General features: G+C 37.1%; 1 protein-coding gene across 1 annotated transcript in view; it reads left to right on the top strand.

Annotated features, from left to right (window-relative positions):
* The first annotated feature begins 470 nt into the window (after window positions 1-470).
* SHOC1 (shortage in chiasmata 1) overlaps window positions 471-16,106 on the top strand; it is a 93,156-nt gene continuing 77,520 nt past the window's right edge. The window contains exons 1-2 of the mRNA XM_007968417.3: window positions 471-550; window positions 4,893-5,077. Coding sequence (XP_007966608.3) covers window positions 486-550; window positions 4,893-5,077 — 250 coding nt within the window. The 5' untranslated portion in view covers window positions 471-485. The remainder of the gene's footprint in view (window positions 551-4,892; window positions 5,078-16,106) is intronic.

Below are 16,106 nucleotides of genomic sequence, written 5' to 3'. Positions count from 1 at the left end.
TACAGGCGTGAGCCACTGCGTGCCACTTACAATTTTAAATATAGGACTGTATACGGTTGGGTCCCCAACCGTATACAAGTGTTACTGACAATATTATGGCCCTTCAAGGAGAATGTATCAGCTTGAGCTGGAAGGGTTAATAGAAGCTTCATGAGGTATAGCATGAGCAGTTGAAAAGGACTATTTGGAATAGCAGTGCTGTATAAGCAAAAGAGAGTCTATAAAATGAAGGTGACATGTTCATGTGATATTGTTCTAACTGTAGTTGATTGAGGGGCAGGGGTAGGTTGATGATAATGAGGATGACTATTTAAATATTTGGAATCAGGTATCACTTTGGCAAAAAATACATTTGTGAACAAATAAAGATAAAATCATAATGTAAAAGGTGAATGTTTGACTTTCTTGAATTAAGTATAAAAGAAAATTCTAGAGATTAATGTTTACCATTATTCATTTTAGTCTCAGCTGTTTCAGTTCCGGGAATGACAGATACCTCAGTCTTGGACCAATGGAAAGCAAGTTTCTTTGTGGAGGATTTCCTTGAGAAGTATGTATCCTTAATCTCAAATTTCTCTTTTACATCTAGAAGAAGATAAACACTAAGTTCTCCAGATACCTAAATAGGGAAAATCTCTTCCTTTACTTCTTCATGGATTTTCTTCTTTTATCTGAAGAAAAGGTCCTAATTTGAACCACAAAGGAGTGGTTAATAAGGGTGACTTGTATCTTCTTTTTTAATTAGTAAGCTTTCAATTAGTTTATCAATTGGTAAACTTTCCGTAGAAAGTAGCTATAGAAAGTCTGTTACATTAAAATTAGTCTTTTTTTCTCCTATATTATAAATTCAGATTTAAGGCTATTTTGTAATATATTTGGTCAAAACATTATTTATTATTTAAGCATTCATCAAATATTCATTATCATCCTATATATTAGATACAAGATACAAAAATGAATAAGACAGTCTTAACCTTCAAAGAACACAAGAAAACAAGGAATAGAGTTTTACAAAGAAATAATTACAATACAATGTGCAAAGTACAATGACAGAGATAGGAACCCAGAGCATAATATGAGGAAGAACATCTAACCTGTTCTACATTGTAAAGGTAGACATAAAGTAGAGACTTTGGTGCAATTTAATAATTTACTCTTTTGCTTCACTTCATGCACAGAATGCTGATCTGACCTAGGAAAGATTTTGTTATTATTCACATTTTCAAGTTTCTATAATTTAAATTTTCCTTAGTTGTGCTTAAAAGAAACAAAAAAACATTGAAAGGTGTCTAGACTGGATACAGTGAAGCCCAATATACCATCTCTGTCATCTAGGAATTTAAAATCAGGTTAGGAAAATAATAGATAAACATAGAAAAAATTAACAATGTAAGAATTAAATGATAATAGAGGATGACCAACATAAAAGCTATTACAAGGCATATAGTCAATTAGAAGTATGTATCATATGAGTAAACTCCTAGCAGCGAGGAAACGGAAAGGTATAGTGAAAAAAGCTCTGCACTATGAATTAAAATGTGTAGCTTTTAAGCCTTGACTGGAAAAGTCAAGCCTGAGATTCTGCATTTCTAATCTATTTCTAGGTGGTATTGATGCTGCCAGTCCAAAGACCTACCTTGAGTAACAAGATGCGAGACGATCTCTAAGATCTCTTTTCACCTTATGAGTTACATTGGTAGAGCTGTGCATTTGTAACTAGGAGAGGTCAGCTTCACAGAAGTAGGAATTGAGCTTGGGCTGGGCAATCAAAGAGAAATTAACTTGAGAGAAAGCATTTTGGGCAGAGGAAACAGCATGTCTCCAGGCATAGACACGGGAATATGCAATAAGTATTTAGCAAAGGCAATAATTAGGCTAGTTCGGTGAAAACTAAATTATTGTTTCATAAGGTAAAAAAAGATCTTAGAGATCATCTCGCATCTTGTTACTCAAAGTAGGCCTTTGGACTGGCAGTGTCAATACCACCTAGAAATAGATTGGAAATGCAGAATCTCAGGCTCCAAAATGGACTAACTGAATCAGAATCTACTTTCTGTCTCTTGATTTGCCTATTCTAGATATTTCACATAAGTGGAATCATACAATATGTGCTTTTATTGTGATTGGTTTCTTTTACTTAATATAATGTTTTCAGGGTTTATCCATGTTGTCACATGTATCTGTGCTTTATCTCTCTCTCTCTCTCTCTTTTTTTTTTTTTTTTTTTTTTTTGAGACAGAGTTTCTCTCTGTCACCTAGGCTGGAGTGCAGTGGCGTGATCTCAGTTCACTACAACTTCCACCTCCCAGTGATTTAAGTGATTCTCCTGCCTCAGCCTCCCGAGGAGCTGAGATTACAGGCACCCACTACCACACCCAGCTAGTTTTTTTGTATTTTTAGTTGAGACGGAGTTTCACCATGTTGATCAGGATGGTCTCGAACTCCTGACCTCAGGTGATGCACCCACCTCAGCCTCTCAAGTGCTGGGATTACAGGTGTGAGCCACTGTGCCCAGCCCATTCATAACATTGCAGATACTCAATAAATAGTTTTGTTGAGTTTGCAAATTAATAAATAGGAGTAGATGAACTTACTCAAAAAGAATGATATAGAAGGAAAGCAAAGATAATCTAGAGTAGAAACCTGGGAAAGACCAGTGTCTACAGGTTATGCAAAGGAGGAGGCACCAGTGAAAAGGGAATAAATGTATTGGACAGGGAGGTAGATGAGGAGAGCTGGGAAACACTGATCTTCATAGATCTTTTATATCTACAGAAAGAAAATTTACTAGGTAGTCTCAAAACTGTAGTACGAATTATTGTTATACAGTGCTGACCCTGTCAGTAACATTTATTTTAAAAAGACAGCACCTATATAAGCACTAAGTTAAGTATGTAATGATCCACATAGGAACCAATGATCTTAATGAGTAATACGGACATGGAAGAGTTAAAATATTTTTTCTTCTACCTTGTATTTTCTTAGAGTACAGGATAAATTCTAAAGCTTTCTCCGCCTGTGATTTTAAGATATGACACAATTGGTCTTTTCTCCAATTGGAGAGTTACATTGATTTTGGTTCTTTCAGTCTGTACAAGAGAATTATTAGGGCTGAAATATTCCAGGATATCAGGAAAAATGTATATTAGGATGTATAACTAAGTTGCCAATAATATATTTATCTATTGGAAGATCTCTTGTAATGCCAGCCATTCTAATGGTATGATACAGATAAACCTGTATCAATCAGGAAACAGGTAAGGGCAAGGTTAAAAGAGCCAAAAAGATGTCCTCAGGACTAGCAACAGTAGGAAGTTGAAACTGCCTTCGCAAAAACTGTAACTGAGGAAATTATGACAGTGAAAGAGATCAGACCTAACTGATTCCATCCTGCCTGTAACCTTTAAGCTGTCCTTGTTCATTCCTGGGTGTAGGCTGAACTAACCTTGGGAAGGAATTTAGTGTATGATTTGACTCTGAAACAAAATTGATAATAGCCCTTTCCTGAAAAGACCCACTTTTTGCCTGGGAGGCCAGGCTGCCTTTGTAGGACTAACAAATTCACTATGAGATTAGAAATTTTGGTTTAGGGGTCATGCGGCCTCTGGCTGCAAGAGTCTGACCCTCTCCAAATTGCTTCTCAGGATAACATCACTATTGTAAAACCCAAGATCAGGGCTTGAGATATTTTGCAGACCCTGCACTCTACAGTTCAGCTGATACCACCTAGCTGGTAATCTGGCTCAACCAGTTCTGCGATCCCACACAGGAGCAGAAGACCCCAAGAAAACCTCACTCACCCCCTATATTTCCATCTCCAACCTGACCAGTCAGCACTCCCCACTTCCCAAGCCCTTACCTGCCAAATTATCTTGAAAAACTCTGATCCACAAATGCTCAGGGAGACTGGTTTGAGTAATAATAAAACACCGATCTCCCACACAGCCGGCTCTGCGTCTCTATCCATTGCAATTCCTCTGTCTTGATAAATTGGCTTTGTCTAGGCAGTGGGCAAGGTGAACCCGCTGGGTAGTTACAAAGTTGTTACCACCCCAAGATTGAAGGAACAAGGTGCCTGGGCAGTTACCAACCTAGTAGGGACTACAGGAGCAGGGCTGTCTGACAGAAGATGTAACTTTTGGTGGAAGAATGCAGCCAATTCCAAACTGTGGCCCAACAGAGAAGGATTTGGGAGGAATGATAATGCAACCTGTCTCTCTCACCTTTGATCTTCTGCCAGTGCTTTCCATGGCTGAATCCAACCAGAAGCCAGAGGACAAGGAAGCTTGGTTAGTTCATAGAGGTTAGCTTCCAAGGTTACGGAACAGAACATAAAAGGCTGGGTAATTTTATTGAGGAACAGACACTGAATATCCAGCACAAGGGTAGTTTGGCCATGTGTGGCAAAACCTAAAAATCTGTATACTTTTAACTTCATCATTTCTGTTTTTAAGAAATATATTTGAGATTATTAGTGCATATAGATGTTCTTTGCATTGTTGCTCATAATAGCAAACAATTATAATGAACTTAAATTTCCAACAATAGAGAATTGGTTGAATAAATTATGATTCGCTGATACCCTATTTATCCATTCAAATATTAGGTGAATGTATATAGATTGACATGTAAATGTGTTCATGCTTCATTTTTTTACAGAAAAGAACAGGTTATAGAATACTGTTGTCATTAGTCCACTATTGTTTAAAGATTTTTTTAATTGAGAAATTTACACAATTTTTATATTCATCTTGAATGATGGGAATATAGATGTTTCTTCTCTGTGTCTGTTGGAATTCGATAATTTTTTCCACAGTGGACATATATTATTTACTAATAAAAGTGTTTTAAAACAGGACATACATAACATTAGTAATTTTATACTGTCACAGAAAAACAATTACAAGAATGGTGACCCAGATTAATTGTGAATTTGAGGAAGTTGTTCCAAGTTCAAATCCAGACTCCCAAATTGAAGTAGAGGAGGTCAGTTTATACACCCACATGGACTACAATGAAGTCTTTACCCCTGTCAGTTGTTTAGAAAAATATTCAGCACTTCAAAAACAGAACCAAGGTAAAACATTTATTGTTTATTGTTGTGAAACATTTCTTACTGATACACACATATTCATTTCAGTGAGTTTTTTTGTTTGATTTGAATGAAAAATTTTTTATTAAAGATCCACCTGCATAACTCTAAGTTTTACCATATTAGGGCAGTACTTTCCTCATTCATATTAATCCTCTTTGTAAGTTGGGTTATTTTTGGAGTTTAAGTTGTCTGGGCCTCAAAACAACCTGCAGAGATTTGATCATAGTATGCCTTCAACATACTGCTATAATGATATTGGCATCTTTTACAGATCCCATGATACAGCAATCCATTGTGATATTAAATTACTATATTATGAAGTGATTATTATATTTTAGTTTTTAAAACATAATAAATATTTTCAATCTCATCTGATTTATGCGAAAACAAGGTTCAAAGTGGAGATGGAATAGTTCCAGCATTAAGTTAGGAAATAAACTCAGTTTTACAAACATACCGTCAAAAATAATTAAAAGTAGGCCTGGCACAGTGGCTTACTATGCCTGTAATCCCAGCACTTCGGGAGGCCAAGGTGGGTAGATCACCTGAGGTCAAGAGTTTGAGACCAGCTTGGCCAAAATGGTGGAACCCTGTCTCTACTCAAAATACAAAAATTAGCCAGGCATGGTGGCAGCACCTGTAATCCCGCTACTCAGGAGGCTGAGGCAGGAGAATCACTTGAACCCGGGGGTGGACGTTACAGTGAGCCAAGATTGTGAGACTGCATCTCAAAAAAATAAAATAAAATAAAATAAAAGTATATTTTATTCAAACTTGATTCCAAATGTCTCATCTTACTAGAGGGTGTTGAATACTTTCAACCATGTAAAAACTTGCTGAGGATTGCCTTTCTTGTATGTATAACAGCCTATTCTTTTTTTAAATTATAGAACTTAAGGTTCTATTGTGTAATTATTACTATCATTTAAGAAATGCTATAGCTTCAACATGAAAAATAATTTGATTTTTTTACTGTTATTTTTATGTAGATATATAAATTATGTATAAAAATTTCAGCAATGGCAAATAGCTGTGTGATGATATATATATAGAGAGAAATTCCTCTTATAGTTGGAAGAGATACAGAGATTAGTTGTATTAAGGACTAAAACTTGAGAGCATGATGTAATAGAAAGAGCCTGAATTTGGAGTCAGAAGACTTAAATTTTGAGTCCAAGTCTACTCTTAAAAAGTGGAACATCACTTGAGGCCAGGAGTTTGAGACCAGCCTGGGCAACATAGCAAGACCTTATCTCCACAAAAAGATTTTTTAAAATTAGCCAGATGTGGTGGCACTCCTGTAGTCCTAGCTACTTGTAAGGCTGAGGTGGGAAGATTGCTTGAACCCAGGCATTCAAGGCTGTAGTAAGCCATGATCATGCCACTACACTCCAGCTTGGGTAACAGAGTGAGACCCTGTCTGGAGAAAAAGAAAATTTTTATGATTTTAAGTTTTCTTCTATAATTTATTTCTATTATTTATTCTTCTATTTTTAAATAATTTTGTGGGGATAAACTAATATATGTAAGTTTATGTGAATATATTTAAAGAGATGGCTTGTAAAAATGAATGGGTTACACAAACATAGCTATTATAAATGTGGCAAACCAGAAGCTACTATTGGCTAGACTCAACTATTGACTGAGAGAAAATATGTTTGAATTTGCCAAATGCCATATCCTGTATTTCCTCAGGTGTCCTGTGTCACCGGACATCACTTTATAAATTTAGATTTTCAATTTTATTTATTTTCTTTGCAATTATATCAATTACTGCCAGATTTGTAGATACTTTGGTCTTATTGTCTAAATCAAAAGAAACATAGTATATTTTTGGATTTGTAAATATGCTATGTCTTATAAGAATTATAAATAATTACTAAATTATAATTTCAAAACATATCTTTAAAACATAAAACAGTTGCTGGTTTTCTTTTACGGTTGTTGGTTTATTGATATTTACTAATTTTTCTACAATGTTCACATATTATTTGTTAATACATGAAACTGTTAAGCATCCCTCTAGATATTGTGGGAACATACAAGCAAATATAAATGTAGCTTTTGTTTTTATTTTTAAAAATAAAGTTAGGCCAGGCACAGTAGCTCATGCCTGTAATTCCAGCACTTTGGAAGACCAAGGCGGGTGGATCACCTGAGGTCAGGCATTCAAAACCAGCCTGGCCAACATGGTGAAACCCTATCTCTACCAAAAATACAAAATTAGCTGAGCGTAGTGGCGGGCACCTGTAATCCCAGCTATTTGGGAGGCTGAGGCAGGTGAATCACTTGAACCTGGGAGGCGGAGGTTGCAGTGAACCGAGCTCACACCATTGCCCTCCAGCCTGGGCAAGAAGAGTGAAACTCCATCTCAAAAAATAATAATAATAAGTAATAAAAATAAAATAAATAAAGTTGCATATGCATATAGTGTAGAGAGTCAAATAGTTTGTTAAAGTTTACAGTAAAAAGCAGTAATCATACTTATGGTTTAAAATGGTGGCACAGAAGCAAGCTGGCTTCACTGCTCATACAGGAAACCGAAAATGAATATACAGTGCCAAGATTTTCACTAGCAACAACTCACATCTCAAATATGAGGATAAGACAGATCCTAGGGACACAGAGAAGTGAAAAAACTTCAAGCAGATGGTAGGAGAATCCAACTTCCACATCCATGATGCCCCACCCTGCCCATTCTGCCTGACAACAACCACATGGAAAATCTTCCCCCAACTAATGGTTTCTATGCTGGAAAAAGTGAGAGCGGAATAGTCAACTAGCTTTCCCTCCATCTTGGATTCCCTGGCAGGAGACTGTTCTTTCTTTAACCCATGGAAAGCATCATGACTGCCTGAAAGGAGAGACAAAGAGGGGAGAAGGGGCTACCTTCCCCAGCCTTTCCAGGCAAAGGAGCCAATTCACAGCGCTAATTTGTGCCACAGGTCCCTTGGGCACGAACCTCTAGCCAGACTTCTGTCACTGTTGGGATAATGTTTTTCAGACTCTCCCATTTGGAGAAGACAGTGCCCTGACTATTCGCTAGAGGCAAGGCAAACCTGGGCTTAAGATACTACCTATAGCCAAGAAAAAGGCAATATTAGTGAAGATTTGCTAAGAAAATATATCCAATAAAAACCAAGACAAGTTGAACAGAGGAAGCTGGAATAAATAACCAATTCTTCAGTGCAAAGACATAGACATATATCCACAAGAAACAACACTGAACAGGGAAATGTGACCTTTGCAAAAAGACAAAGCAAAAATCCAGTGACTGACCCTAACAAGAAAGTCATTTGCAAGCTCTCTGACCAAAAATACAAAAGAGCAGTTTTAAGGAAATTCAGTGATCTCTAAAATAATACAGAAAAGCAATTCAGAAATTTGTTGGAGAAATTTAACAAAGATAATTTTTTAAATTTTTAAAGTTAACTTTAAAAACTCAAACAAATTTTGGAACTGAGAAATACATTTGCTGAGCTGAACAACTCATTAGAGGCTCTCAACATCTGAATGGAACAACCAGAGAGAAGAATCAGTGATATCAAAGACCAGCTATTTGAAAATACAGTCAGAGGAGAAAAAAGAAAAAAGAAAGTGAAAGAACAAAGACTGCCTACAAGATATAGAAAATTACCTCAAAAACCAAATCTAAGTATTCTTGATGTTCAAAAGGGAGCTGAGCAAAGGCAGGGGGTAGAAAGAAATAATACAAAATTTTCCAAAGCTTGAGAAAGACGTAAATCTCCAGTACAGGAAGGTCTGATAATAACCAAGAGATTCAACCCAAATAAGACTACCCCAAGGTATATAATAACCAAACTCTCAAAGGTCAAGGACAAAGAGAGAATCTCAAAAGCAGCAAGAGAAAAGAAGCAAATAACGTATAAAGGACCTCCAATTCTATGGTAACAGACTTTTCAATGAAAAACCATACAGACAGGAGGGAGTGGAACAACATGTTCAAAGTGCTCAAAGAAAAAAAGGTCATCCAAGAACATTGTATCTAGCAAAATTACCCTTTGAATATGAAGGAGAAATAGTCTTTCCCAAGACTATTTCAAATACCATGTATTTTGTGCTGCAGAATACATATTCTTTTCATCAGCACATGGAATATTCTCCAGAATAGACCATATCTTATGCCACAAAATATATCTGAAAACATTTTAAAAATAGAAATAATATCAAGTAGCTTTTCTGACCACAATGAAATAAAACTAGAAATCAGTAACAAGAGGAACTTTGGAAAATGCACAAACACATGGAAATTACACAACATGGTCTTAAATGGCCAATGAAAAATTAAGAAGAAACTCTTAAAATTTCTTGAAACAAATAAATGAAAATGGAAATAAAACATACCAAAATCTATGGGATATGGCAAGAGCCCAGTACCAAGAGGGAAGTTTATAGCAATAAATGCCTGTATCAAAAAAGTAGAAAGACTTCAAATAAAATAACGTTGCACCTCAAGGCACTAGAAAAGAAAGAACAAACCAAACCCCAAACTGGTAGAAGGAAAGAAACAATAAAGATCAGAGCAGACATACATGATACTGAGACTAAAAAATAATACAGAAAATCAACAAAATGAAAAGTTGGTTTCTTGAAAAGATAAAACCTCTAGTTAGATTAAGTAGGAAGAGAGAAAACCCAAATAAATAAAATCAGAAATGAAAAAGGAGACATAATAACCGAGACTTCAGAAATACAAAGAATCATTAGCGAGTATTATGAACAACTATATGCCAACGAATTGGAAAACTTAGAAGAAATGGATACATTCCTGTACACATGCAGCCTATCAAGATTGAATCATGAGCCAGGCATGGTGGCTTATGCCTGTGCCCTAGCACTCTAAGAGGCTGAGGTGGATGGATCACTTGAGGTCAGGAGTTCAAAACCAGCCTGGGCAACATGGTGAAACCTCAGCTCTACAAAAAAATGTTAGCCAAGTATGGTGGCATGTGCTTGTCCCAGCTACCTGAGAGACTGAGGTGGAGGATTAATTGCGCCTGAGAGGTTAATGCTGCAGTGAGCTGTGATCATGCCACTGTACTCCAGCCTGGGTGACAGAGTGAGACCCTATGTCAAAAAAGGAAAAAAGTTTGAACTATGAAGAAATAGAAAACCTCAACAAACCAATGATGAGTAATAAGATTGAAGCCATAATAAAAAGTCTTTCATCAAAGAAAAGCCCAGGACTTGATGACTTCACTGCTGAATTCTACCAAACATTTAAAGAACTAATACTAATTCTACTTAAATGCTTCAAAACAATTGAAGACGAGGGAGTATTTCCAAACACATTCTACAAGGCCAGCATTACCCTGATACCAAAACCAGACAAAGACGCAACAACAAAAAAGAAAACTACAGACTAATATCAACAATGAACACAGATACAAAAATCATCAACAAAATACTAGTAAACTGAATTTAACAACACATTAAAAAGATCATTCACCATGATAAAGTGGGATTCATCCTAGGGATGCAAGGATGGTTCAACATATGCAAATCATTAAATGTGACACATCACATTCAAAGAATCAAGAAGAAAAACCATATGATTATTTCAATAGGTGCTGAAAAAAGCATTTGATAAAATTCAACATCTCTTTATGATAAAAACCCTCATCAAAATAGGTATAGAAGGAACATACCTCAAAATAATAAAGGCCGTATATGATAGCTAACTTCATACTGAATGGGGAAAAATTGAAGGTCTTTCTTCTAAGGACTGAAATAAGACAAGGATGCCCATTTTCACCACTTTTATTATAAAACGTGAAGTCCTGGCCCGAGCAATTGAGCAAGAGAAAGAAATAAAGGGTGTTCAAATTGGAAAGGAATAAATCAAATTAGCCTTGTTTGTAGATGACATGATGTTATAGCTAGAAAAACCAAGGATTTATGCAATTTACCCATGTAACAAACCTGCACATGTACCCCTTGGACCTAAAATAATATTTAGAAAGAAAAATTTAAAAAACCCAAAGACTCCACCAAAAAAACTGAGGCAATAAATGAATTCAGTAAAGTTGCAGAACACAGAATCAACATACGGCTGGATGCAGTGGCTCACGTCTCTAATCCCAGCACTTTGGGAGACCAAGGTGGGTGGATCACCTGAGGTCAGGGGTTTGAGACCAGCCTGACATGGTGAAACCCCGACTCTACTAAAAATACAAAAATTAGCTGGGTGTGGCTGTGTGCACCTGCAATCCCAGCTACTCAGGAGTCTGAAGAAGGAGAATCACTTGAACCCTGGAGGCAGAGGTTGTAGTGAGTCGAGATTACACCACTGTACTCCAGCCTGGGTGACAGAGTGAGACTCCATCTCAAGAAAAAAAAAAAAATTAACATACAAAAACCAGTAGATTTATATACACCAACAGTGAACAATCTATAAAAGAAATCAGGAAATCAATGCCATTTACAATAGCTACAAAAAATATAAAATACCTAGGAATCAGTTTAACCAAAGAAGTGAAAGATCTATACAAGAAAAACTATAAAACTCTAATGAAAGAAATTGAGGAGAACACAAAAAAGGAAAGATATAATATTTCATACTCATGAATTGAAAGAATATTACTAAATTAATGTTGCCAAAATAACAATACTATCCAAAGCAATTTACAGATTCAATGCAATCCCTATTAAAATACCAAAGAAGTGAAAGGCCTGTACAAGAAAAACTATAAAGCTCTGATGAAAGATATTGAGGAGGACACACAAAAAAGGAAAGATAAATATTTCATACTCATGGATTGAAAGAATTAATATTGCTACAATAGCAATATTATCCAAAGCAATTTAGATCCAATGCAATCCCTATCAAAATACCAAAGACATTCTCCACAGAAATAGAAAAATAAAACCCTAAAATTTAAATGGAACCACGAAAGACCTCAAATAGCCAAAGCAATCCTGAGCAAAAAGAAGAAAGCTGGAAGCATCACAATACCTGATTTCAAAATATACTCCAAAGCCTTATTAACCAAAACAGCATGGTACTGGCATAAAAACAAACATATAAACCAATGGAACAGGATAGAGAACCCTGATATAAATCCACTCATTTACAGCTAACTCATCTTTGACAAAGGCACCAAGAACATACAATTAGGAGAAGATAGTCTTCAATAAATGGTGCCAGGAAAACTAGATGACTATATGCAGAAGAATGAAACTAGATCCCTATCTTTCACAATAAACAAAAATCAAATAAAAATGGATCAAAGAATTAAATCTAAAACCTGAAACTATGAAACTACTAGAAGAAAACACTGGGGAAGTGCTCCAGGACATTGGTCTGGGCTAAGATTTTTTGTATAGGATCTCAAAAGCAGAGGCCACCAAAGCAAAAATAGATGAATAAGTTTACATAAAGATAAAAAGCTTCTGCACAACAAAAGAAATCATAAAGTGAAGAGGCAACCCACAGAATGGGAGAAAATATTTGCAAACTATCCATCTGACAACAGATTAATAACCACAATATACAAGGAGCTCAAACAACTGAATAGCAAAAAGCAAATAATCCAATTAAAAATGGGCAAAAGATATGAACAGACACTTCTCAAAAGAAGAAATGGCCAACAGATATATGAAAAAATGCTCAACATCACTGATCATCAGGGAAATGCAAATCAAAACCACAATGAGCTGACCAGGCACGGTAGCTCATGTCTGTAATCCCAGCACTTTGGGAGGCCAAGCTGGACGGTTCACCTGAAGTCAGGCGTTTGAGACCAATCTGGCCAACATGGCAAAACCTCGTCCCTACTAAAAATACAAAAATTAGCCAGGTGTGGTGGTGGCCACCTGTAATCCCAGCTACTCTGGAGGCTGAGGCAGGAGAATTGCTTGAACCCAGGAGGTGGAGGTTGCAATGAGCCAAGATTGCGCCACTGCACTCCAGCCTGGGCAACAGGAGCGAAACTCCATCTCAAAAAAAACCCAAAAACAAAAAAAACGCAATGAAATATCACCCCAGTTAAAATGGCTTGTATCAAAAAGGTAATAACAGATGCCAGCAAGGATGTGGAGAAAGGGGAACTCTTGTACAGCATTTGTGGAAATGTAAATTAGAAAAGTCACTATGGAGAACAGTATGGAGACTTCTCAGCTAAACCAAAAATAGAACTACCACATGATCCAGCAATTCCACTTCTGGAAAAGAAATTATATCAAAAAGACATCTGCACTCCCATATTTATTGCAGCTCTATTCACAATAGCCAAGATATGTAATCAACCTAAGTGGATGAATAAACAAAATGTGGTATATCTACACAATGGAATATTATTCAGCCACAAAAAAGAATGAAATTCTGTCATTTCAGCAACATGGATGGAACTGGGGTCCTTTATGTTAAGTGAAATAACCCAAGCACAGAAAGACAAATATTGTATGTTCTCACACATGTGGAAGCTAAAAAAGTGAATCTCATGAAGTTAGAGAGTAGAATGGTGATTACCAGAGGCAGGGAAGGGTAGCAAGGAAGGGGGATGAGGGAGGAAAAAGAACATAATGTATTTATTTATTTATTTGTTTGTTTGTTTGTTTATTTATTTATTGAGACAGAGTCTCGCTCTGTCCCCCAGGCTAGAGTACAGTGGCGCCATCTTGGCTCACTGCAAGCTCAGCCTCCCGGATTCACGCCATTCTCCTGCCTCAGCCTCCCGAGTAGCTGGGACTACAGGCGCCCGCCACTATGCCCAGCTAATTTTTTGTATTTTTAGTAGAGACAAGGTTTCACCGTGTTAGCCAGGATGGTCTCGATCTCCTGACCTCGTGATCCGCCCGCCTTGACCTCCCAAAGTACTGGTATTACAGGCGTGAGCCACCGTGCCTGGCTTCATAATGTATTTATTACCACTGAACTGTACGCTTAAAAATAGTAAAGATGGGCTGGGCTCGGTGGCTCACGCCTGTAATCCCAGCACTTTGGGAGGCCGAGGCAGGCAGATAATGAGACCAGCCTGGCCAACATGGTGAACCTCTACTCAACATGGCCACCTCTACTAAAAATACAAAAGTTAGTCATGTGTGGTGGCACGTGCCTGTAATCCCAGCTACTCAGGAGGCTGAGGCAGGAGAGCCTGGGAGGCGGAGGTTGCAGTGAGCCGAGTCCGCACCACTGCACTCCAGCCTGGATGACAGTGAGACTCTGTCTCAAAAAAAAAGTAAAGATAGTAAATTTTAATAGGCGTATTTTACCTCAAAATATAAAAATACAAAAAGAAAGGTGGAAAGAACTTGGGTCCCTGAAAATATTGTCAAGCTTGTTTTGTTTTTGTTTTTGAGTCAGAGTCTTGCCCTGTCGCCCAGGCTGGAGTGCAATGGCGTGATCTCTGCTGACTGCAACCTCTGCCTCTGGGGTTCAAGTGATTCTTGTGCCTCAGCCTCCCAAGTAGCTGGAATTACAGGTGCATGCCACCACACCCAGCTAATTTTTGTATGTTTAGTAGAGACAGGTTTTCCCCGTGTTGACCAGGCTGGTCACGAGCTCCTGGGCCCAAGTGATCCTTTCACCTTGGCCTCCCAAAGTACTGGGATTACAGGCCTAAGCCACTGTGCCCAGCCAAAACCCAGAGTTTTAATCTTTGGTATAATTCTTTGTTATATTCAGCCAAAGGTAATATTTGTATGCTTTTTAGTGTGTTTTTTACTTAGATTTTATAAACACTTTTCTGTGTCATTTTATATTTTCCATACCATCAGTTAAAATGGTTGTATAACACTTTTTTTTGTTTTTGAGATGGAGTCTTGCTCTGTTGCCCAGGCTGGAGTGCAATGGCATGATCTCAGCTCACTGCAACCTCTGCCTCCCGGGTTCAAGCGATTCTCTCGCCTCAGCCTCTCAAGTAGCTAGGATTATAGGCATGTGCCACCACATTCAGCGAATTTTTGTATTTTTAATAGAGACAGGGTTTCACCATTTTGGCCTGGCTGGTCTCAAACTCCTGACCTTAGGTGATCTGCCTACCTCCACCTCCCAAAGTGCTGGGATTACAGGCGTGAGCCACCACGCATGGCCAACACTTTTCTTAAAAGCAGTAATTTCCTGACTTCATCAACCACCCCTTATTTTTTCAATCTCTAGAGGCAACCACTTTCAACTCTTTGAAACAGTTTTAAAAGAAACTATATTCCTTTTGTCATTTATTTATCTGTATGACATGCTTATACTGCTATTTCCTGATGTTTTTAGTTTTAGACCTTATATATTGACCTCTCACCATGAAAGTAAAGACGTCGCTGTCCTCACTCTTTTACACTGTCACTACCATGTCCCCCCACACTTTCTATGGTCTACCCTCCCAATGCAGTTATAACTTTGGTTATATCAGTATTCTGTATTTATAGACTTGTGAGTCTTTAAATACTATTTGTAGCTGAAAATAGTATTGTGTTATTCAGTAATTTCTTTCTTGTACAATAGTCCCACCTTATCCACAGGGGATACATTGCAAAATACCCAGTGGATGCATGAAATCACTGATAGTACCAAACCCTATACAATATATACAATGTTTTTTCTTATACATACATACTAGTGATAAATTTTAATTTGTAAATTAAGCCCAGTAAGAGGTTAACAGCAATAAATAGCTAACAATAAAATTGGAGAATTTAGTAAAACAAAGGTTATTTGAACACAAGCACTGCAATACAGGGACAATCGTTCTGATAACTGAGACAGCTACTAAGTGACAAATGAATAGGTGGCATATCAGTGTGGAAACAGTGCACAAAAGGATCATTCACATTTCGGTGGGACTGAGCAGGATAGCACTGTATTTCATCATGCCACTCACAACACTGTGCAATTTAAGGTATAAATCGTCTATTTCTGGAATTTTCCATTCAATATAGTATTTTTGGACTGCAGTTGACTAGGGATAACTAAAACCTTAGATAAGAGGAGATTACTGTACTCTGTGAAGTTAATGCTGGTTTTCTGGTTTTTTGTTTTGTTTTGTTTTCTATGTAT

The sequence above is a fragment of the Chlorocebus sabaeus genome, chromosome 12, assembly GCF_047675955.1.
Source record: "Chlorocebus sabaeus isolate Y175 chromosome 12, mChlSab1.0.hap1, whole genome shotgun sequence".
Taxonomy (NCBI): Eukaryota; Metazoa; Chordata; class Mammalia; order Primates; family Cercopithecidae; genus Chlorocebus; species Chlorocebus sabaeus.
This window is presented reverse-complemented; position numbering and strand designations above follow the sequence as displayed.